The sequence below is a fragment of the Carlito syrichta genome, unplaced genomic scaffold (assembly GCF_000164805.1).
Source record: "Carlito syrichta isolate Samal-C Ts95f unplaced genomic scaffold, Tarsius_syrichta-2.0.1 Scaffold307991, whole genome shotgun sequence".
NCBI classification, from domain to species: domain Eukaryota; kingdom Metazoa; phylum Chordata; class Mammalia; order Primates; family Tarsiidae; genus Carlito; species Carlito syrichta.
In genome coordinates, this window is record NW_007252087.1 from 502,038 (window position 1) to 526,936 (window position 24,899).

Sequence of the window (24,899 nt, forward strand, 5' to 3'; positions counted from 1 at the left end):
ATCTTGCTATGTTGCCCAGGCTAGTCTCTAACTCCTGACCTTAAGTGGTTCTCTTGCCTCGGCCTCCCAAAGTGCTGAGATCAGGGATCATAGGTGTAAGTCACTGTGCGACTTACAACAATTCTTTTTTCTTATTTTTTAGATTGGAAAATATAGTTTATTTAGGAAGTCAATTAGAGAGAGAGAGAGAGAGAGAGAGAGAGAGAGATGATTCACCTCCCCAAGGTAGGGAGGGGGCCAAAACTAAAAAAGCGTCGTGGCCATAGCTCAAAGAGCCATGTGGACACAGCAGAGTTTAACAAAGCAATGGCCAGGTTTTTAATTTCTTAATCAGAAACTCAGTACTACATTACTTAAAGTTCTAAGAATGTATATTTATGGTACACTGATTATATGATAGTGTAAATACCTAGCTGAGGCAGAAGGATCTGAACCCAGCAGTAGCTGTGATTGTGCCACTGCACTCCAGCCTGGGCAACAGAGTGAGACTCCAACTCAAAAAAAAAAAAAAAAAGAATATAACATGTTTCTTGGCTAGGAGCAGTGGCTCATGCCTGTAATCCCAATACTTTGGGAGGCCGAAGCAGGAGGATTACTTAAGGCCAGGAGTTTGAGATCAGCCTGGGCAACACAGTAAGATCCTGTCTCTACAAAAAGAAAAAAGGGCAGGGGAGGGAGGAGAATTTAACATATTTCTTAACTGTGTTAATATTTTTATTTAGGGTTGTTATTATTTTTATTAGTACTCTGTGATGAAGTTGCCTGGGTTTTGAGTGGTCTGCCCTACCCCTATTTAGGCCCTATTATTTTTGATATGTGAGTTTGCAGAATGTGGGGACTTTTTAGCATTAAGAGAAATGCCTACACATTGCAACTAATTTGGTGGAAACTATAAGCAGGAATTGGCAAGTTTGTTTTAAAATGTTTTGTTTTATTTTTTTAAGTTTTTTAATTTTTATATTTGAGTTGGAGTCTCACTCTGTCGCTCAGGCTGGAGTGCAGTGGCACGCTCACAGCCACTGCAGCCTTGACCTCCTGGGCTTAGGCAATCCTTCAACCTCAGCCTTCCAAGTAGCTGGAACTACAGACGCACACCACCACGTCTGGCTAGGTTTTGTGACTTATTGTAGAGATGAGGTCTTATCAAGTTGCCCAACCTGGTCTTGAACCCGCGGGCTCAGGCAATCCTCTCGCCTCAGCCTCCCAAAGTGCTGGGATTACAGGCTAAGCCACCACTCCCGGTCAGAATGTTTTATTTTAAACTGTTAAAATGGTATCTTCCTACCCTTTCCCTACTCTGCCAGTTATGTATCCATTGTGTCATATAAATAATTTTGGTAGTATTTTTTTCTCTGATACTTAAATAGAAGTTTTGCCAGAAACTGTTTGCATTGAATTAGATTATTGCAACTAGATCTCTATAATTTTAATTACATTTCAATATGTAAAGCAGGGTTTGAATTTCTTAATCGGAAGCCCAGTACTACATTAATTAAAATTCCAAGAATGTACATTTGTGGTATATTGATTAAATGGTAGTATGAACACCTTACACAACAAGGACATTAGGCTGATATTGAAGCTATGAAGTTGACATGTCTTTGACATGTAGTAAGATGACCCTACTTTAGGGCCAAAGGAATCTTGTGTTCCAGACATGGTAAAATGTAAAGAAAGTTTAAGATTGAATTTTATTTCCTCAATGACATTGTATTCTGTTGAAAATATGTGACTCTGTATTCGATCTGTCTGAATGCCTGGCCACAGCCCACATTTCCAGTTCTCTCACAGCTAACCTCCTCTGGACACACCTTACATGCCTTCATTGCATGCACATGCTGGCCTCCTCCTTTCCTTTATCCCCTGAATACTTCATCGTCCATCAGGCTTCCTTGGTTATTCTGTTTACACCAGCCCAGTCTTAGTACTCCTTTTCTTAATTCACAGTCTGGGCCACTGCTTTACCTTATACTGTTGCTTTTCTAAAAAATATCTTCTCTTCCTGCATGGGTCACAAGTTCTATGAGGGATCAGAGCTAGTTTCTATGTGTGTTTCTCCATTGTACCTTTCATCAGTTTCATAATTAGATGCCCAATCTGCTGTTGCCTGAAATAGCCAGACCACAGTCAATTTTCTGAGAGGCACATTTTAGTTTCCTGGCTAGAAATACATCACAATTCAACCAGAAGTTGGTGCCAGTCCTGTGTGCATATGTACAGCAATTGTTGATTAAAGTATTTATTTCTTTTTTTTTTTCAGTTCTTAGACTTTAGAGTATTATCACCTAGGTTAAAATATTCATCCCACCTATAAAACTTGTTATTTTGCAATGAGGAGGGAGAGGTATGCACAAGAGAAAGAGGCTAAGAGGTAAATGTCAGGTCATGTAGTGGCTAACATCAGGGCCTCACAATATTTTATTGAAGAGAGGAAAGAAGAAAGGTAAGGTGGGAACCAGTTCAAGTCCTAAGGTGACATTTTTAAATAAGGAAAAGGTAATAGTTACGGTCATGAGTTTGATACGAAATAATGTCTTCACGCTATGTGATAAAGATATTGAAGAATTTAAGAGCAGAGCCCCTGGTTCTGCAACTTGCTTCCTGGGTGAGGCTGGGAAATTGACACTTTTCTGAGACTAGTTTGTCCTTACCTACAAAATGAAGATCAAAATAGAGAAATCATATATGTAGGTGCTTAATAAATGGCCACAGTGATGATTTTTTTCAAATAAGCAAAGCCTATGTAATACCTAAAAAGAACTTAAAAGCTCCTTCAGAGAAACTTACATAAGATTCTAGACCAAATATATTCAGTAACCAGAATACTCATAAAGTGTTATTACCACAAAATTCTATATTGTTGCTTTTTTAATGTTCACTTTGATAATATCTATCCAAGAGTAGATTCTAACTATAAAATTAAAATATTTTAGCCGAGCTCGGTGGCTCAGCCTGTAATCCTGCGCTGTGGGCGGATGAGTGCCTAAGCCTGCAGGTTCGAGACCCACCTGGGCAACTTGGCGAGACCTCATCTCTACAATAAATTTTTTTAAAAAAATTAGCTGGGCGTGGTAGCACATGCCTGTAGTTCCAGCTACTTGGAAGGCTGAGGCGGAAGGATCGCCGGAGCCCAGCAGGTCAAGGCTGCGGTGGCCAGGAGCGGCCACTGCACTCCAGTCTGAGTGACAGAGTGAGACTCCAACTAAAAAAAAAAAAAATATATATATATAATATAGATTTTTTTTTTTCAGGGATGCTTGTCATCTGATTACAAAAGAATTTCACCTTGTTTCAAGAATGAGTAAATGTAGAGAAAAATATTACTCTTTAAAAATGCAATAACTCCTCCTGCTACTTTCCCTTACAAAATGAAAATCCTTTATTTATTATGTAACTAGTTCCTATGCAAACAATTATAACATTTTTCCTTTTAAAACTTGACACGTGGTGGGAGAAATTAAGATGAGAACAAAGTTAAAGAAGACAAACAGAACATTTTTCAGACTTCCTTCCTAAAACATTTTCTTCTTTGCTTATTAGAAGGCCTGATGTACATCAGTAATATTTAGCTATGTATGCTCTCTTCAGAATACACACACACACACACACACACACACACACACGTCCTTGAAAGAGAACAGTAATGACAGAACTCAATAAATATCCCAGTTTTTTATTGAGAAATGGAAAAATTGCTTTTCTTAACAATGTAGGAAGCTCTCAAGTCTTGAAAGCAAGCCACCTCAACATTGTTCCTTCTTGTTTTTGTGCTCCTAAATTAAAATGCATGTTTTAATTGCTGCAACTGTAATTTGTTCAGAAATGGTATAATTATGAGGTGTGATGAAGAGAGAATGTGCATCATCCCTTTTATTGTCTTTCTCCCTTTTTGTTTTAACCTTTTGTCTCACCCTTGGCTACAGTCTAAAGAGACAGGCTAGTGTGGTTGCTGCTAGCTCAAGAAATATACTTAGCCACTGCTCATTTCCAGTGAGCAGCATCTTGCAGCATCCCAGCACGGAAGCTAGTTATAATGTGAAATAAATCTTGAGAACAGGGAACTTATGATGGCTTTAGGCCTGAGGGATTTTTTTTTTTTTTTTTCTGACCAACTGATTTGGGAAATTTTATTAGTTCCAGTAGATTGTCCCCCAACATTTTATCGTAAGAATTTTTAAACATACAGAAAAGCTGAAAGAATTTTACAGTGAACACTAGAATACCCACCACACAGACTCTACTATTAATTTCTTACCAGCTTTATCACATAGATTTTTAAAGGACTTAACTTTTTCTTTTTTAGGAATCCTTACTCATAATGAAAAGAGAATTAATATTCTCTTTACCCAGAGAAAAACACTAATTATCCCAACCATAGGCCACATGATAGAAAAACAACATCTGCCTCTATTCTTACAAATAACTAATTGAAAATAAAGATGAACAATCTTGTTTATCACTGTAGCCACAGCATCTAGAACATACCTTGAACACAGCATTCACACTACACATATTTGGGGAAAGAAGGAAGAAAATGTCAATGTGGTAATGATATAAAAAGACATTATGATATTATACAAGAGAATATAAATATGTAACTTAATGTAGGGATACAAAAGTAATGATTCCCTAAACCTGAGTGATCTGATAGTTGTAAAATAACTAAATCAGGACATTGTATCATGTTTCATTTTGTTATGGGTAGGTTGAGCTTTGTGCTATGCTTGTGGATATCTACATTTTCTCTTGAAGATCTTTCTGAAGTCGCAACAGGTGATTACTTATTTTCTCTTCTTTAGAAACGGCCATCATTCAAGCAAATCATTTCAATTCTGGAGTCCATGTCAAATGACGCAAACCTCCCTGACCAGTGTAACTCATTCCTGCACAACAAGGCGGAGTGGAGGTGAGTAGCCCTGACACAGAGTCTTAGCCTCTGGCTTTGAAAGTCCTTGGCTAGGCTAGGCATGGTGGCTCATGCCTATAATCCCAGAACTTTGGGAGGCTGAGGTGAGAGGATTGCCTGAGCCCACGGGTTCGAGACCAGCCTGGGCAACTTGGCAAGACCTCATCTCTACAATAAATCAAAAAATTAGCTAGACGTGGTGGTGTGTGCCTGTAATTCCAGCTACTTGGAAGGCTTGAGGCGGAAGGATCACCTGAGCCCAGCAGGTCAAGGCTGCGGTGACCGGGAGCAGCCACTGCACTCCAGTATGGGAGACAGAGTGAGACTCCAACTCAAAAAAAAGAAAAAGAAAAAGAAAAAAAAAAAGAAAGTCCTTGGCTTGTCTGAGGGAAGAAGAGAACCAGAGACCTTCATGACAGTCCTGATTTCTAAGTGTAGCTTAGGGGGGGAAAGTATACTTTTTTTATGGTTTTGGAGATCTGAGACGTCCTCCATTTCATATGTAAGCAAAAAGAGTGTTTTTCTAAGCTTGTTGCCTTATAATATATCAAAGTATTTGGAAAGAATATTGAAATCATATCATCAGACAAAAGATGGTTACCAGATATCTCTGTATATATTCCTTGCTGGGAAGCTTTGGCCTCCGTCCAGTGAGAAATAAAAATAGTGTTTACCTTGAAATTTGCAGAGCCCTGTTAATCTGCTAGTGGACGGGGTAGGGAGACTATAAAAACACTTTTAAAAGAAAACTTTGGATGTTATAAATCCTATTAAAATTTGTTACATGTAAAACAAACTCGCAGTGAGAGAACTGTATTGTATGAGTGGAAAAGTAAGCCCAGGCTGAAACATTTGAGCCAGGTCACATGATGCATGAATATAAATAGTATGTTTGGGAGCTGACATTCCTCCCCTGACTCAGCAGAGATTTAAGTAACTTCATCTCTGCTCCTGGTAGCCGTGGTAGTAACATGACGCCTTACGCCATCTGCTGATGCTAAATGAACACTGCAGCCTCTTTGAAAACGACTGGCCGGGCTCGGTGGCTCAGCCTGTAATCCCAGCACTTTGGGAGGCTGAGGTGAGTGGATTGCCTGAGCCCGCCGGTTCGAGACCAGCCTGGGCACTTTGGCGAGACCTTGTCTCTACAATAAATAAAAAATTACCCGGGCATGGTAGTGTGCACCTGCAGTTCCGGCTACTTGGAAGGCTGAGGCAGAAGGATTGCCGGAGCCCAGCAGGTTGATGCTGTGGTGGCTGTGAACATGCCACTGCACTCCAGTCTAGGCAACAGAGAGTGTGAGACTCCAACTCAAAAAAAAAAAAGAAAAGAAAAAGAAAAGGACTGCTTTGTTTACTCCTATTACTGGACATTTCTTTGGACTTTCTGTGTTTGATTGGTGTTTCACAATAACCTTATTTATTTTTATTCCTTATAAATATCTATCTAGCGTCAGTGATTTAAATGAGTTTTTATTTAGGGATACAAAAGTAATACAATGAACTCTAGTCTAGGTATGAAGGACTTTTTTTCTGGGCTGAAATAATTAGTAAAACAAGACATGTAAGTAATATTTATTTTTTACAGTAAGAGACCAGTGCACATTTAATCAATAGCTCCCTTTAAAATACACATGTGGGCTGGTCGTGGTGGCTCATGCCTGTAATTCTAGCAATTTGGGAGGCCAAGGCAAGACAAATACTTGAACCCAGGAGTTCAAGACCAACCTAGACAACATAGTGAGATCTTGTCTCTACAAAAATAAAAAAACTAGCTGTACATGCTACTGCATGCCTGTAGTCCCAGATGCTGGGGAGACTGAATCAGAATGATCACCTGAGCACAGAAGGCTGAAGCTTGGTGAGCCATGATTGTGCTGCTGCTCTCCAGCCTGGGCAACAGAGTGAGACCTCAACTCAAAATAAGTAAAATAAATAAACACCCTGACTCAAAATAAGTAAAATAAATAAAAAAATAAAATCCATATCTGCATTCCCATTACTCTTAAGACAAAAACCACCGGGCATTGTGGCATGCACCTGTAGTTCCAGTTACTTGGAAGGCTGAAGCAGAAGGATTGCCTGAACCCAGCAGTCGATGCTGAAATGGCCTGCACTTCAGCCTGGGTGACAGAATGAGACTCTGACTCAAAAAAAAAAAGTCAAAGACCAAAGTACTTAAGTCCCTCTGTATTATGGCTTCACCTGTCTCTTCCCAAGAGCATCATGCTGCCTCTTAATTTCAGGCGTTTGGTCCCTTAGCAGATGCATATCTCTCCCTCATTCAGAACTGTCATTCTGACAGCAGCTGAGTAACACTTCTTCAAGGAGGTGCCACCTAGCCGGGCTCGGTGGCTCAGCCTGTTATCCCGTGCCTTGGGAGGCTGAGGTGAGTGGATAGCCTGGGCCCGCAGGTTGGAGACCCGCCTGGACAACTTGGCGAGACCTCATCTCTACAATAATTCAAAAAATTAGCCGGGCATGGTAGCGTGCGCCTGTAGTTCCAGCTACTTGGAAGGCTGAGGCGGAAGGATCGCCGGAGCCCAGCAGGTCGAGGCTGTGGTTGCCTGGGGTGGCCACTGCACTCCAATCTGGGTGACAGCGTGAGACTCCAACTCAAAAAAAAAACCCAAAAAAACAAAGGAGGTGCCTGCTGATCCCAGGCCAGATCAGGTTCCACTTTATGTGCTCTGACAGCATCTCCTTCATAGCTTTACCGCTGTTGGAATTAGGAGGTAATTCAGTGGCTAGTCATTTAAAGTATGTCCCGCAAACTAAAATGTAAGAGGGTCAGACAATCTTGGCCATCACTGTAGCGTCTAGAACATGCCTTGAACACAGCATTTGCTCCTTATCTATCTGGGGAAGGATGGAAGAAAAATACCATGGCAGTAATAGTAGAAAAAGACATGATGACGTTATACAAGAGAATATGTGACTTAATTCATTTGTTTGCCAAAGACAAAAGTATTTCTATGTCCATTTGTTCATTCTTCATTCACTGAACTTGTGCTGGTGCGAGAATGGCTGGTGTTGTTCTAGGTACTGGGTGGCAGCCATAGCACAACAGTCCCAGGACACATGGACCTCTCCAGCCGAGTGTCCAATATAAAACACTCAAAAATGGTCGCATTTCTGTTTTGGCAGGTATTATGACAAAAGTATTAGATGTCTGAGAGCATATAACCATGAAATCTGATCCAGTCTGAGGATATAATAAAAGGATTCCCAGAGGAAGTGCTATTTGATCTATTATCCAAGGGATTAGTAGGATTTTAATAGTGGTATTGATACCCTTGGGATAGGGAGTCTTAAAGTATGTCAACAGAATCAGAAATCAGGAGGAAAGTTGGTTAAATGTTCTTTTTACATTTCCAAGGCAAGTGACATACTATGACAACTTTTTCTCCTATATGATAGAAAAGCAGTTCTCAAACTTTTTGTCTCCAGTGCACTCTTAAAAATTCCTAAAGACTTCAAAGATATTTTGTTTAAATGAGTTATACCTGTCAATATTTACCACATTCAAAACTAGAACTGAGAACACATTTAAATATGCATTTATTTATTCATTTAAAAAGCAATAATAGATGAGGCTCGGTGGCTCAGCCTGTAATTCCAGCATTTGGGGAGGCTGAGGAAATTGGATTGCCTGAGCTCACAGGTTCAAGACCAGCCCAGGCAACTTGGCGAGATCTTGTCTCTACAATAAATCAACAATTAACCGGGCATGGTAGTGCATGCCTGTAGTTCTGGCTACTTGGAAGGCTTAGGCAGAAGGATGGCCAGCACCCAATAGGTTGAGGCTGTGGTGGCCGTGAGCATGTCACTGCATTCCAGCCTGGGCAACAGAGTGAGACTCCAACTAAAAAAAAAACAAAAACACCAATAATAAATTCTGCTTCTGTATTCAGCCTATGGCATTATCAACATGTCATGAAGTTTCTAGAAGACTTCATACATTTGTGAGAGAATGAGAGTAGAAAAGGCAAATCCTGTATTAGTCCAAAAACGGATTTAACTTTGAGAATCCTTTGAAAAGATCTCATGGGTCTCCTGACCACACATTGAATACTACTGTGATAGACAAAGAATTTCTGTCTTTAAAATATATATACATATATTTTTGAGTCAGTGTCTCACTCTGTTGCCTAGGCTGGAGTACAGTGGCAGGATCGACCTGGGTGACAGAGCAAGACCCCAACTCAAATAAATAAATAAATAAAATTGTAAAGCCAGAAATGGCATAAAAGGGGAATCGTTTTTAAAAATGATTCCTCCATACACAGAATAATTTAGAGCCATTCTTGATAACACAGATTTGATCAATGATTTAAAAATAAAAGTTGTATTCTCGTTTGTGACGATGATTCCATTTTTTAATGAAATAAATACTTGGGGGGACCCCCCCAAAATGAAATTTATTTATTAAAAATTGTGTATTTATTCTTACATGTTTAAGCCTTAGTCACCTTCAAAGTACTCTCCATTTGATGCAATACTCCTAAGGAGTCACTTTTTCCACTACTCAAAACAGTTTTTGAACTCGTCCATGTTGATACCTTTTAGTGCTTCTGCTTTTTTTGTTTCACTTCTTCTACATGGACAAAACATTTCCCTCTGAGGACTTTTTTCATCCGGGGAAACAAAAAAAAAAAGTCACTCAGGGCAAGATCAGGTAAATAGGGAGGGTGGGGCACAGGGGTCATGCCGTTTTTGGAAAAAAAAAAAACTGCTGTGAATACTCAACCGTGGTGTGGGCAATTGTGTTCGTGAATCACACATCATAAAATGGGCAAACACATTGAAAGAATCACCAAAAAAATTCACTGAAGCTGAATGCAGCCTCTCACAACAACACTAGCCAGTGCATTGATACTGATGGGTTCCTAGAACACTTACCTAGAGGGGGAAGCCTGTACTACAAGGGGTTCACCCTCCAAAAAATAATTCTGTTTTTTTGGGGGTCTCCTCATATATTTATGTTTATATGTGTGTGTGTGTGTGTGTGTGTGTGTGTGTGTGTGTGTGTGTGTGTGTATACACACTCCATATATATATATGGAGAAAAGTATCAAAAAGTTAGTGTTATCACTGGGTACTGGGATCATGCAAGAGTGTTTTCTATGTATATATATCTTTTACTACTTTTTCTACATTAAACCTGGACTAGTTGAATGATAAATTTAATTTTTTTAACGTTTGAAGATGAAAAAGGGGGAAAATAAAATTGGTAATTGAAAAAGGAAAAGATGTAAAATGCATTGACAAATTTTCGTATAAGGCATACAGTTGTGTAGGTGGCTTTCTTTTTTTTTTTTTGAGTTGAAGTCTCACTCTGTCACCCAGACTGGAGTGCAGTGGCCGCTCCCGGCCACCGCAGCCTCGACTTGCTGGGCTCCGGCGATCCTTCCGCCTCAGCCTTCCAAGTAGCTGGAACTACACGTGCGTGCTACCACGCCCGACTAATTTTTGATTTATTGTAGAGATGAGGTCTCGCCAAGTTGCCCAGGCGGGTCTTGAACCCGTGGGCTCAGGCAATCCACTCACCTGGTGGCTTTCTTAGTGGCTCTTTCAGGAATTGTTAATCCTGCTCTGAGAGGTGGTGAGAGAATATGTATCTTTACCTGAACCAGTAAACTATAGTTTGAGAAGCAGCAGAGTTATTTAAATTGTTTAAAAACATAGGGAATAATCATATTAATTTTAATAATAATAAACACATTTGGGCTGAGCATGGTGACTCATGCATATACATGGTGACTCATGCATATGGGAGGCTGAGATGAGAGGACTGCTTGAGCTCAGGAGTTCGAGACCAGCCCAGACAACATGGCAAGATTTCGTCTCTACAATAAATCAAAAATTAGCTAGGTGCAGTGGTGCATGCCTATAGTCCCACCTACTCAGGAGGCTGAGGCAGAAGGATCACCTGAGCTCAGCAGGTTAAGGTTGCTGTAACCATGATTGTGGCACTGCACTCCACAGTGACTCTAGCCTGGGTGACAGAGTGAGACTCTGACTAAAAATAATAATAAACACAGTTGTCATTTTTAGGGTCTTACCAGATGCTTATACTTCATTTGGATTATCTTTTTTAATCCCCATAGCAACCCTAAATTATATCACAGATGCAAAAAATGAGGTCTTGGCAGGTTGAGTAACTTGCCCAAGATCCCCCAGTCCTGAGATGGAGCCAGTAACGAAACCCAGCAGGTCTCGGAATATAGGCCTACTTCTGCACCCAGCTGTGCAGTGCCGTTACTAGACTTGTGGCCATTGTCATGCTGTCTGCTCATTAGCATGCAGTGCTCACTTGACTAGACTCCTTTTTTAACTAAGAGAAATATTCCAGGACTTGATCGTTTTAGGTTGTCATTAAGGCCAAAAAGACTGTCCAGGTACCAAAAAGAACATATGTTTTTATCAGATAATCTGGACATTTCAAAGGACAGCACATCTGGGCTACTCCTTTCTTTCTCCCAACTTTTGTCTGGTGTGTGAACCACGTGACCAGCATCCAAGGAGTGTTTTGTAAATTGGAGTCACTGTGAAGTCTGATTCCAAACCGGCTGTGGCGTTTCTGGCAAATGATTGTTTTCTGGTAGAGCTTCCTCTACGCACAGACCAGATGGAACTTGTATTTTTAGAAAACTGAATAATTATTCAGAAAATTCTTTTTAAAACTCAGTTATCAAAAGCCACATGAACTCAGTTCTTTCCTTTAGCCTAGTAAGTGATAGGAAAGAAGTCCAGTGTCACACCTTTCCTTGTTCATCCAACCCTTAGCTTGTTCCTCCTCCTGTTAATCCTGTTTCAGTTTTTATTAACCCATGTGACTGTAGACCTGAGGTCATCTGCACTGAATGAGCCATGCTGTATAGCAGTGACTATTCAGATCTATGTCTCTTGACAAACCACTTTGTTGGTTATGTTTTTCCCTTAGTGACCAAAGTATTCTTCCCATGACATGTCTTCCTAAAAACAAAAAAGCAGAGATCAGAAAAAATGTAATCTTTGCAATTTGGATGCTAGCACAAATCATGTAATATATAATGCTATGTTTAATCTACATTTACATATACTATGTTGCTCTTTTTACAAATTGGCCTTTTATTTGAAGAGAGATCATTACAGTTCATTGTTTATTTTTGGCGTAGGGAAAATTGATACTAATTGAAATTGACTTTGGTTGGATTTGGCTTAAGAGAAAACCATACATTTCGTCAACTAAAAGACTTCATTATGTTTTTAGAACAGGAAGCTTATATAAGTGCATCAACAAGTGCATTAATGCAAAACAATGCACCAACCAAAATCAAGGGAACAGCAAGGGGAGCCGCTGTTCTATGTTGTCCCTGGTCCCACATCTCTTATGGCATATAACCCCACACACTATTTTAGATCCTGAGGTATGGGGAAGCCGCATTGGGAAGCTGGGCCAGAGGAGATAGAATTTTGAGGTTCTCAGTGTTTGTTTCTGTGTTTTGGTTTACTTAACTGTTGAGCTGTTTTCCAGAAGGGCTCAAAATCGAAGCAGGCTCCCAGAGCTGGGTCTTGAGAAGGATCCTTGGCTTAAATTACAAGTGTAATAGAATGTGTTGGCCATTTACCCTGATCAAAAAGAATATCAGTGAGCTCAGTCTTACGGGCAGGGGCATGGGGACCGTCTTGGCAGAAGCACCCATGAACAATGGCCCAGGCTGCTGCCATCTCGCACTGAAGCTGCCGGGCTCTGCTGCCTCTGAGGCACCCTCAGACCCTCTCAGAGAGGGCTCACTCTTATCTTTTATTTTGTGAAAAAAGTTTACCCTAAAGTTTTCCATACTAATTTTTTTCCCCTCATTCCTCCACTAAAAAATAAAAACAGGCTGGACACGGTAGCCTGAGCCCAAGATTTCGAGACCAGCCTGGGCAACTTGGCAAGACTTTGTCTCCACAATAAATTTAAAAAATTATCTGGGTGTGGTGGCGCACACCTGTAGTTCCAGCTACTTGGAAGACTGAGGTGGAAGGATCGCCGGAGCCCAGCAGGTCGAGGCTGCAGTGACTGTGAGCGTGCCACTGCACTGCAGCCTGGGGGCCAGAATGAGACTCCGACTCAAAAAAAAAAGAAAAACAACCTTTTTGTTTCTGTGTATGGGCATAATATTTTTGTCAGAAATATCAGGGATGAGATTTGGATGTTATCACACAGACATAATTCTAGAAGATTGCTGAGTTAGTGCCTTTCTTTAGGAATGTAATGTGACTGTGCTTGCACCCTTTTATGATTTTTTGGATGGCACCAACGAAAGGGACAGAGTGTTGATATTTGTGGGCAGCACAGCAAATGCTTTTTATGCTTGATTTCCCTCTCCCCTACTCTGACATGCTTTTCAGACAAGCAGGGAAAGGGAGCCTTGAGCCCAACGCAACCCCTTCTCCATAACTGTTTCCTGAGTTGGGTTTTGCCAGTTCATCCTCAGAGACTGTTTGTTCTCATTCATTTAGTTCTCCTCTATAATAGCATTGGAATAAGCTGTTCATTTATTCTGATTTTCCCTAGAAAGGAAAAGGCAGATTTTGGTTATACATATGAGAGGGACCCAAAAAAACCGGAAGGCGGGCCCCTTTTTGGAAGGCACTTGAACTTTGTTGACCAGATCAAATGGTCAACGTTTTTATCTGGAAGTTTTGAGAAGGTTGCATCATGATTTGTGGAAGAAACATCTGGAGTTGTGGCAAACAGGTGACTGATTCTTCCACCATGACAATGTACCTGCCGACACGGCACTGAGTATTCAGCAGTTTTTTACCAAAAATAGTAAGACCCCTGTGCCTCACCTGCCCTATTCACCCAATCTCACCCTGAGCGACCTTTTTTTGTTGTTGTTTCCCCAGTTGAAAATAGTCCTGAAAGGGAAATGTTTTGCCGATGTAGAAGAGGTGAAAAAAAAAAGTGGCAGAAACATTGATGAGTTCAAAAACTGTTTTGAGCAGTGGAAAAAGAGTCTCGATAGCTGTATTGCATCAAATGAAGAGTACTTTAAGGTGACTGAAATTTAAACATGTAAGAACAAATCCAGCCAGGCTCAGTGGCTCAGCCTGTAATCCCGCACCTTGGGAGGCCAAGGTGAGTGGATTGCCTGAGCCCGTGGCTTTGAGACCTGCCTGGACAACTTGGCAAGACCTCATCTCTACAATAAATTAAAAAATTAGCCGGGCGTGGTAGCACGCACCTGTAGTTCCAGCTACTCGGAAGGCTGAGGCGGAAGGATCGCCGGAGCCCAGCAGGTCGAGGCTGCGGTGGCCGGGAGTGGCCACTGCACTCCAGTCTGGGCAACAGAGTGAGACTCCAACTGAAGAAAAAAAAAAAAAAAAAAAGAACAAATCCACCAGGCATGGTGACTCAAGCCTGTAATCCCAGCAATTTGGGAGGCAGAGGCAGGAGGATTACCTGAGCTCAGGGGTTCAAGACCAGTCAGAGCAACATGGCGAGACCTCATCTCTACAATAAATCAAAAAATTAGCCAAGCATGGTGGCACATGCCTGTGGTTCCAGCTTCTTGGAAGGCTGAGTTGGAAGGATCACCTGAGCCCAGTAGGTCGAGACTGTGGTGACCGTGAATGTTCCGGGTTGGATTGTGCCTCCAACCTGGGTGACAGAATGAGACTTTGACTCAGAAAAAAAGGAATAAATCCATAATTTTATATAAATAAATTCCAGATTTTTTTGGAATTCCCCTTGTATTCATTAACTTAGATGTATGGGCTTCTCCCTTCCAAACTCAAGGTCTCAGGCACGGTGATGCAGTCAGGACACAGGCTTGCCTCAGTGGCCCCTGGAAGCTGCTGCTGGCAGCACTCAGCAGCTATCCTGGAATGCTCACCTATTTCCAGACCTTTTCTTCTTCCACACCTTCTCTCCAGTTCCTCCTCTAGCCTCAGCTTCCCTCTCCCTCTCTCATTCTCTCTTTACTGCTACCTACTTACAGGCTCTTCAGAAACTCAAGGGAAAGAGCTTCTGGTTCTCAGAGTATAAATTTAGACTCAAATGTTGTGACAGCCCTGAAAGAGAAAAAGTTTGAGCTGAGGCATCTTACCAATTTCAGTTTCTGTGAAGGACAGGTTCTATAATGAGCATATTGTCCCAAGCAGCGAGTTTGGTTGGCCGATGGAGACCAAGAGAGAACTTCCTTTAGAAATTATTGCGTTAAAAAGAACCTTGGAGTTCACCTAGCCCAGGGTTTTCTCCATATGACTGATTGTAAAAAGTACCTAGGTCTTTTATTAAATAATAAAAACTCATAAACCCAGCCCTACTGAATCATGAACTCCAAGAAAGGATCCTTGTAATCTGTTTTGTTGACTTTTGTTTTGTTTCGTTTTTCTTTCTCAGCAAGCTGCCTAGGTAAGTCTTAGGATCAGGCAAATTGGGAGCCCTATATATCCACCACCTTTTATAACCAAAGAAACTGAGTCAGAGTGATCAGTTGGTTCCTTGGGTTACTCAGGCAGTGAGTAGGCTAAAGTGTCATCTAACCACTTACTGATGGTATGTTGTTGATCATCTAACGTGCATATCATTCCCATCTATGAGATTAATACCTGTTACTTGGGGGCTGTTATGGGAATAAGGTCATATGTAACAGTGTTTTGTAAACTGTAAAGAGCTAGATGAACATAAGCATTCATTAAATGGCTAAACCAAGGTATCACCTTCATAGCTGACACTGCACCCCAGTGGCTCTTCAAAACCTTGTTAAAATATCGTGAGCTTATTTGTCCAAGTTAGAAACTCCCTGTTGATGTTTGAGGCTATGAAAAGTTCCTTCTTCTCTGATAGTTTCCTGGTTGATTTAAAAGCACAGGCATTGGCCATGCGTGGTGTCTCACGTCTGTAAACCCAGCATTTTGGGAGGCAGAGGCGAGACGATTGCCTGAGCCCAGCGGTTCGAGACCAGCCTGGGCAACTTGGAGAGAGACCTTGTCTCTACAATAAATCAAAAAATTAGCTGGGCGTGGTGGTGTGTGCTTGTAGTTCCAGCTACTTGGAAGACTGAGGCAGAAGGATCGCCTGGGCCCAGCAGGTCAGGGCTGCGATGGCAGTGAGCGTGCCACTGCACTCCTGCCTGGGCGACAGAGTGAGACTCTTGACTAAATTAGTGTTTTGGTGGGCCCAATAGGCGTGTGTTATCTCCTAAGTAAAGTTGAGACTCAACGCCATCATCCCTGTGCAGGTGTGAAATCGAAGCAACTCTTGAGAGGCTAAAGAAACTGGAGCGTGATCTCAGCTTTAAAGAGCAAGAGCTTAAAGAACGAGAAAGACGGTTAAAGATGTGGGAGCAAAAGCTGACAGAGCAGTCCAACACCCCGGTGAGTATCTTCTCTTCTTACCTCTTTCCAGATGCTGCTCTTAGCAAGTGTGGCTGAGCATGGCCGCATGGCAGTTCTACCTCCCGCTGCCCCTCCTCATCGCCTGCCTTGCCCCTGAGTATTAAAGGGCCCGCACGTGTACTCAAGTATTGTCATATCTAACTTCAATTCACAAAATGCCAGAGATTTCAAAGAAAAGCTCGTCTCATTTCTGGCTCTTTCCTTAAGAAGGTTATTCTGTCCGTGTGTTGATATATTAGAATTATAAAATAAAATCCATGGGCCGGGTGCAGTGGCTCATGCCTATAATCCCAGCACTCTGGGAGGCCAAGGTGAGAGGATTTTCTGAGCCCTCGGGTTTGAGCCCAGCCTGGGCAACTTGGTGAGATCTCATCTCTACAGTAAATAAAAAAATTAGCCGATCTTGGTGGTGTGTGCCTGTGGTTCCAGCTGTTTGGAAGGCTGGGGCGAAAGGATCACCTGAGTCCAGTAGGTGAAGGCTGCTGTGGTTATGAGCATGCCACTGTACTCCAGCCTGGATGACAGAGTGAGACTAACTCAAAAAATCAAAAATAAAATAATAAAATAAAATCTGATGTATTTTCACCCCGTGTATTAGGTTCCTCAGAACATGCACCTCGATGCTGATTAACTCTTTATAATCCATCAGTCATTAATAATCATAAGGCATCTAGGAAGTCTTTGAAGGGTTAAAACTTAACCACATTTTCCTTTTGAAATAGAGCTAATCTCATGACATATAAATGGCAAACATTAATATTCCTTACTCAACTTAGTGTTAATCACAGGCAGCAAAAGATTGGAAAAAGGCTTCTCTCTAAACAAGCTTCCAGTATTTACTACATCTGGGAAATATCTTGTTTTCTCCCAAGTCTTGTATTTAGAAGAATATAAAAATTATTTTTAAGGATTTCACTATTTATACACTAACCTTGAGCTTACATGCTGATATAATATAATAAAAGCTAGTCAATTTTCAGCATCCTTCCCTATTTTAAATGACATACCGTTTTCAGGAATGAAGTACAAATTTATAATTCATTTCTCAAGGGTTTTTAATGGGCAATATTTGTCCACTTAGAATTATAAATAATGGTAGATTAAAAGCAAACATATATTAAATTTATTTTGATAGTTACTATGGTAGTTATAAAACAATACTTAAGTACCCTTCATTTTGTGATCTTCAAGAAGCTTTCCTGTCCTTAAAAAGTCTTAATCTCCATTAACTAGCCAGTGCCCAACTACAAAGTATTTTCCAGTGTCTAAAGAATAAAATAGTTTGTCTCCTTTTCCAACTTGCATGGAGAAGAAACCTGATATCCAAAAAAGGAAAAAACAATGAAGTTAAATATTTATTACCAGATTTAACTTTTTCAAAATGACTTTGGTTATCCAGGGAATTCCAAAATCAGAATTGAATTACTATACACGAGACTATCATGGAACATTTAAAAGGTTCCACATTTTATCTGTGAATTTAACTTGGCTCTTGAGAAAGAACATTCAAGAAGTTTCCTGTCCTAGTTGACATGGCAGATGCCGAGGCATCCCCCCAGGGATCTGCATGGGGCAGTGCTTCTCCCAGAGCTGGTGAGGGGCAGGAAGCAAGAATGTGACCCTGTCCCTACAGCACGGCTTCTGAAGTTTGAGAATTTTTTCTTTTCTTTTTAAATGCATTGAAATCTTAAGCTATAAAGCACTGCATGGCTTGACTCTTTCTAGATGTAGTATTGTAAGAAGAAACTTTCAGCTACCCATTAGAGTATGCTTTAGAACCTTTGGTTTGTTGGCATCAGTTTTGCTAGGAAATTATGGGCTGCCTGGCACACAGTTTTGCTACTGGTAACACAGTTGTATAATAAATAATAAAACACTGTGAGTACTCAGTAGGTTGTATGCTTGCATTTTGCAACTCCGGAAAACTTTCTGTGAAGGAACAGCTCTGAGGGCTACCCTCTGACAATGGACAGCATGAAGCACAATCTCAATGCGATTTTCTTCTTTTTTTCTTTATGAGGGATAAGTTTTCTTTCTTTTCAGTACTTGCTTTTAATGTCTCTTCTGCTTAGAGCTGGTATTTCTGAAGGAAAGAAAGTTTATGCTCAGGTATTTAATAAGTAGGTGTTTTCTTTTATCCTCACATCGTTTTCTATTTGACTTTAACTGAGATTTCTGAGAGAAAGATAAAATAAACCTTTTTAAAAGGAAATGGTTGGAGGTTTCGGTGTTCTGTATGTGACCTCGTTTTAATTATAAGTTTAACATTTATGTAACTTCATAAAAAATTATACTATTGAATTAATTTCGAGGACACTGTTTCCTTTCTTAAAACATTAGTTAAAGACATTCGGGGAAATGAATTCCTTATGCATAAGTATGGATAATGTTTCTTTTTAGCTTGAAGCTTGATATAAAAATTTTATGTCTTTTAAGAATACAAGCTTACTTGAGAAGTATTTGTAGAGATCTTTAAAGTCTAATCTGATGTGAGGAAGGACCCTTGAAATAATAAAATAAGCAACAAGAGCCCTGAGAATATATAACGGTTGAAAACATATTTTGATGGCAAGGGAAATAATTTCCTGTTTCCAGTGTTTAAGGATCTAAAGCTATTTTTTTTCCATATCACTGATATTTTTTGGCTGAATTATATGAAGTTAAAATTATTATTGCAATAACAACTCTAGAAGTCTTTTCTTAAAAGTGAGCTACTTTGTAAAGATTCAACTCCAACTTTAATTTAAAAGTTAGGAAATTGTTTCTAAATATTAGGTGCCTTTACACCTGGAATATAAAGGTCATCCCAGAGTTATATTATTTGTATATCATTTATCACAAATTTACCCACATTTAACCCACACCAAAAATATAAGCCTGAATTTGCTTGTTTCTCAAAAGAAGAGTCCTATAGCATTTTTCACATCCTAACAGTTTTACCCTGAAGTGAATATGACCAAACACTTGTAGGAATAGGTTGGCTGTTGAAAATAATTACATAAGGTAGAAAAATGTCTGTAGCCACTGTGAGAGGAGACGTCTTGGAAAAAAGTTCAAGGAAAAGAAGGAAACGTGAATACTAGAGAATATAAAAAGACAACAATCTAAATTGATACTTTCCTTTCCTCCCAGTTTTCACATGTAAGTACTTGTGTATAACTTGACTGAGAGAGACAGAATCTGGAATTTCTTCACAAATGAATTATTTAATAATTTGAATAAATAGTATTATATCAGGTATGCCTGTAATAAATGATGAATTAAAGCAAGTGAATTTTAGATTCAGTTTTAGTGTATAGTCAGGGTACTAATCTAGCTAAAAGGGTAGTTAACTCAAATTTCCCTAGAACTGTATTGACTACTGAACTGTTTTTGTGCTTCCTCTAAACTTTTCTTCTTTGGTACATGGTTTCTTAATTTTTTGCTTGAAATTTAATCTCTACTTTATTTCTTTTTTTAAAAGTATAATGGTTAAATGTTTCTGTGTGAAAGTGAAATTGGGAAAAATTAGGAGAAATCTTAAAAGCGATTTTGTTTTAAGCAAAATGAGGGCTTAAAACGTGCAACTTCCTTTCCATTTGAAATTTGGCTTGCTGTGGTACTGTGCAAACTTTTTGTTGTGATTTGTTCTGTCATTCATAAATCATGGCAAATATGCTAGAGCCAAATCTGCCATTAAATAAATTCTCACATAATTCCTATATTCATTTATTTCACTAATCATTTACCTCCTGTGTGGTATCAACTAATTTTGTGGTATCTGTTTTTCTTAATTAAATTGGTCCTAATTTCTCTTTTTACTTCTGTCCTTTCTTCTCTTTTGATAGCCTCTCTTGTCTCTTGCTGCAAGAATGTCTGAGGAGTCTTACTTTGAATCTAAAACAGAGGAGTCAAACAGTGCAGAGATGTCATGTCAGATCACAGCAGCAAGTAACGGGGAGGGCCATGGCATGAACCCAAGTCTGCAGGCCATGATGCTGATGGGCTTTGGGGATATCTTCTCAATGAACAAAGCAGGAGCTGTGCTGCATTCTGGGATGCAGATAAACATGCAAGCCAAGCAGAATTCTTCCAAAACCACCTCTAAGAGAAGGGGGAAGAAAGTCAACATGGCTCTGGGGTTCAGTGATTTTGACTTGTCAGAAGGTGACGATGATGATGATGACGGTGAGGAGGAGGATAATGACATGGATAATAATAGTGAGTGAAAGCAGAAAGCAAAGTGATAAAATGGAAAATGTTTGGGGAAAAAAAGTAACTTGTTATCTCAGTCTGTACAAAAACCTGTAAGAGGCAGAAAACCAAGCACTGCATTTTTAGGCCAATCACATCTATATGATAGTAATTTCTTTATCAATTTTCCTTTTGATTTATTTTTGCTTACAAAAAAACAGGGGGAAATTAAGACAAAAAAATATACACATGAATCAGTAAACATGGTGCCTGATTATAGAAATTTGTGATTTCTATACAATATAGTATATATTTTTTTTAACTGAAAACGTTCTGGCTTTTCCTTTTTTTCATGAATGCTTTGTAGTTTGTATTTGAGTTTATTTTATTTCTTTTATTCAATTGGTTAAGAAAACTTTTACCCCTAGTTCTTCGTTGACACTTCAGGATTCTATAACATACATTTTTTTTCTCATGCTATATTTTTTCTTATGCTATAATGTCAGAAATGATTAATAGTGAGGACAAAACATACAACAAATATATTGAGGTGGTAGAAGGTTATAACAAAATGCTCTTCAGAAATATCTAAATGCCGAGGATTTTTAATACTAAGTAGCACAGCTACTCAAAGTAAAATCTGAGAGGTGTTCTCAGTAGTACATTTGAAGGAGAAATACTCTAATTTGAAACCAACAGTAGATGTTGCACGCTCTCATACCAGCGCTGGCCCTGGAAACTTCTTAACAACACACTGTCATTTTAAGGCATAGCTTGTACCCTATACAAAGAGAAAGATACAGTCTGAAAGGGATACTTCCAGGCGTGCAAGTACTGAGTACACACTTGCCCTGCTCTCCCAGTGAGGGGGCACGCATGGTGGTTTGTTTTTCAGAGGAACACAGTAATCCTGGATTCTAAACATATAGCTGTTTTAAAGAGGAATATATATGTTATTAGAGGAATAATAAAGATAAGTTATTCTCACTTAGGCAAAGGCACAGGCTGACAGGGCCTTTCTAGCCTCCAGAGTTTTTTTTAACCCTACGCAGTAATGCTGGTGTTTGGGAGAAGGAAATAACCGTGCAGCTCTGCAAACCTGGCTAACCGGAGAAGGCCTCAGAGTGTTACTAACCTTTGTCAAAGCTTGTTTAAATCATAAAACATTTGTCATTATTCAAAGAAAGACAAAAGAACAAAGGCCCTTTTTCCATCTAAGTAGAAAACAGTGTCCTTATTTGACTATAAAACTATACTTTTGGTGGCTCTTTTTATGGAAGTTTTAAGAAAGGACATCATCATAGATGTTATCTAATACTATCTCTAACTATATTCAATCATGGAAATCCTCTTGGAATTGGAAGTGTGACATGCTTCTAATTCCCACTGAGAGCCAAAAAATACCACAAAATGATCCAGATTTACTTGCAGAGAAATAGCATAAAATGCTCTGAGTGTGAGATGAAGAACAGTGTATAGAGCATAGTGAAACAGAGAGTTCTGAAGTTTGATCATGAGTGAGAATCCTGGGCCTACCTGCTCTACAATCTTGGGCAAATTACTTAATCTCTGTGTGTCTGTCTGCTTATCTTTGACCTGGGAATAATAATAGTGCCTGTGTGAAAGGGTTACTGTGAGGATTAAAAGAAGTGATATGTGGAAAGTAACTAACACAGTACCAGGTCCATAGTAAGTGGCCAGTTAATGCTAGCTGCTATGAATTGTGCCAATGAAAAAACACTGAAAACTAAGTGATTTTAGCAATCTTCTGGGATACTAAACAATTCATCTCAAGGGATATTTGCTCTGTAATATGAGATGAAATTAAAAGTAGGTAGCTTTAAGGAAAGATAAAGAGAACATTCTTAGAATATAAGTTAAACAGATTTATTCTGTTGCTCTTTGAAAACCATGAGCCCTGGCCAAGTTTACCTGGTCTGAGGTGTTTGCAGGCAGTGCCAGCACCCGCAGATTAAGTAAACAACAGGAAGAGAAGGTAAACCCTTCCCCTGGAAGATGTTATCCACATACCCATTCTGCTGCAATTTCTCTGTCTGTGCATACATATAGATACATGCACACATGAATAGGCAGCTTGTCTGTGCTCAGACATAGGGAAGTACTCCCTGATGCAAGTCAGGTCACCTAAGCAGAAAATCTTGGAGGGAGCAGAAGGGAGGGCTTGCAACTTCTGTCTTCCCAGAATGCCCTAGGGCACTCTGAGGAGGCAAAGATAAATTCAACACATACTCATCGAGGCCCTTCTCTGTGCCAGATACTGTTCTAGAAAACGGCTAGATGAAAATCTTTGCACTCATGGAACTTGCGTGCTATTGAGTGAAGACCGAAAATAAACAAAACAAGCGCATCGTGTATGGTAACATTTGATAAGTACACGCTACAAAATGAAGCAGGGAAGGAGAATGAGGCCCCTGGGGGAGTGTTGAGGGGTTTTTTTTGGTTTTTTTTGAGTTGGAGTCTCACTCTGTCACCCAGACTGGAGTGCAGTGGCCGCTCCCGGCCACCGCAGCCTCGACCTGCCGGGCTTCGGGGATCCTTCCGCCTCGGCTTTCCAAGTAACTGGAACTACAGGCGCGCGCTACCACTCCCAGTTAATTTTTGATTTATTGTAGAGATGAGGTCTCGCCAAGTTGCCCGGGCGGGTCTCGAACCCACGAGCTCAGGCAGTCCACTCACCTCAGCCTTCCAAGGTGTGGGATTATAGGCTGAGCCACCGAGCCCCGCTGTGTTGAGGTTTTAAAGAGTGGTCAGGAAAGGCCCCACTAATAAGGTCACATTTGAGCAAGACTGAAAAAGGCAAGGGGATTTCTGGACTAATTTCAGGATCTGTGTGCTTGATATAAAAAACTTAAATCTTGCCCCTCGCTTAAGAATAATCAGCAATAAATTTAGAACATATGAACCGAATTAAACTGATGTTTTTTTCTTAGTTTACATATAAATCTATATGGCTATACACAAAGTTTTGAGGCATTAATAAAAGCAGCCAAATAGGGCTAAAGGGGAAAAATAATAGGACTCTCTACCCAGACCTAGATTTTCCATTAACAGGTACTATTTCCCTTTTCTCTTACCTGGTGCCAGTTTCCTCACCAATACTCAGCTTAGTACTCTACCATCAAGACACTGCAAGGATTCGGAAAACAGCAGGGTTGGCCCTCATTCAGGAGCTTGAGATTGTCCACCTGGAACTAGATTGTCGATCACCATGAAATGATATGGCAGTGGTTATTTTGCTTTCTGTTCCAAATCAGTGTCCTTCTAGTGGTTTGAAAATGTTGAAAACATCCCTAAAATCTGCCTCATATAATCAGAAGTATATAGTGTTCTTGCTCTATCAGTAAAGACTGTTTGGAAGTCTTTAGAGTCTATCAATTTTACTAATTTTTAATAAGAAATGTCTGTTAGCCATATGCAGAATTTCTAATGATGATGTTAACTATACAGTTTGTCACTTTTCAGATTAGTTTTTGAAATAGCAATTATTGGTGTTAGTGTTCCAATTACTTATAAAAATGTACATTTAGAAAGAGAAGAGTTTAAAGATTCAAAAAAGAGAATTGAAAGACTAAATTGTATTAATAAATATGACTCATGCAACAGAAAATGTATCACCTTTCAGCATTTTTCTTAACTCCTAGAGTTGATCCTATAAAATTTGATGAGACCTTACTAGTGGTTTTCAACTGGGTTAGTTCTGTCACCTAATAGGGCTTGGGAGCACATTTTTCTTGTCACAGTGACTGGGGTGGCATTTGGTACCTTGCGCCAGGAATGGCAACATCCCACATGCCAAGGGTAGTCACCAAAGTAAAGACATCCGTCCAGTCTGGGCATGGTGGCTCATGCCTGTAATCTCAGCACTTTGGGAGGTGGAGACAAAAGGATTGCCTGAGACCAGGGGTCCAAGACCAGCATGGACAACTTGGCAAGACTTTGTCTCCATAATAAATTAAAAAATTAGCTGAGCATGGTGCCGTGCACCTGTAGTTCCAGCCACTTGGAAGGCTGAGGCGGAAGGATCTCCTGAGTCCACGGAGCTGAGACTGCAGTGGCTGTGAGCATGACGCTGCACTCGAACCTGGGTGACTGTGAGATTCCTACTCAAAAAATACATAAATAAATAAAAGAATCCCACCCAAAAACCCAATAGTATTGTCCCTTTCCCACTGAGAACCTTGTTAAACCTGGTAGTTTTAGAGTTTCATGTCTAATTATTTTCCCCCGAACAAAATCGCCCAAGTCAAAAAATGAATATTTAGAATTACAACAACTACACCATCTGAATTTTGTGAGTTTGTGGCTTTCCCTTGAGGCACCATTTGTGGAAACGGTTTCTTGCCCCTTAAGAAGGCTGGTGGAGCCGGGCTTGGTGGCTCAGCCTGTAATCCCGCGCCTTTAGGAGGCTGAGGTGAGTGGA

At 40.1% G+C, this 24,899-nt stretch overlaps 1 protein-coding gene across 1 annotated transcript in view; it reads left to right on the forward strand.

The window, feature by feature from the left end:
- Positions 1-24,899, forward strand: part of MAP3K20 (mitogen-activated protein kinase kinase kinase 20) — a 176,423-nt gene that overhangs the window by 101,598 nt on the left and 49,926 nt on the right. Inside the window, exons 10-11 of the mRNA XM_008064748.2 lie at positions 4,800-4,906; positions 16,129-16,264. Coding sequence (XP_008062939.1) covers positions 4,800-4,906; positions 16,129-16,264 — 243 coding nt within the window. The remainder of the gene's footprint in view (positions 1-4,799; positions 4,907-16,128; positions 16,265-24,899) is intronic.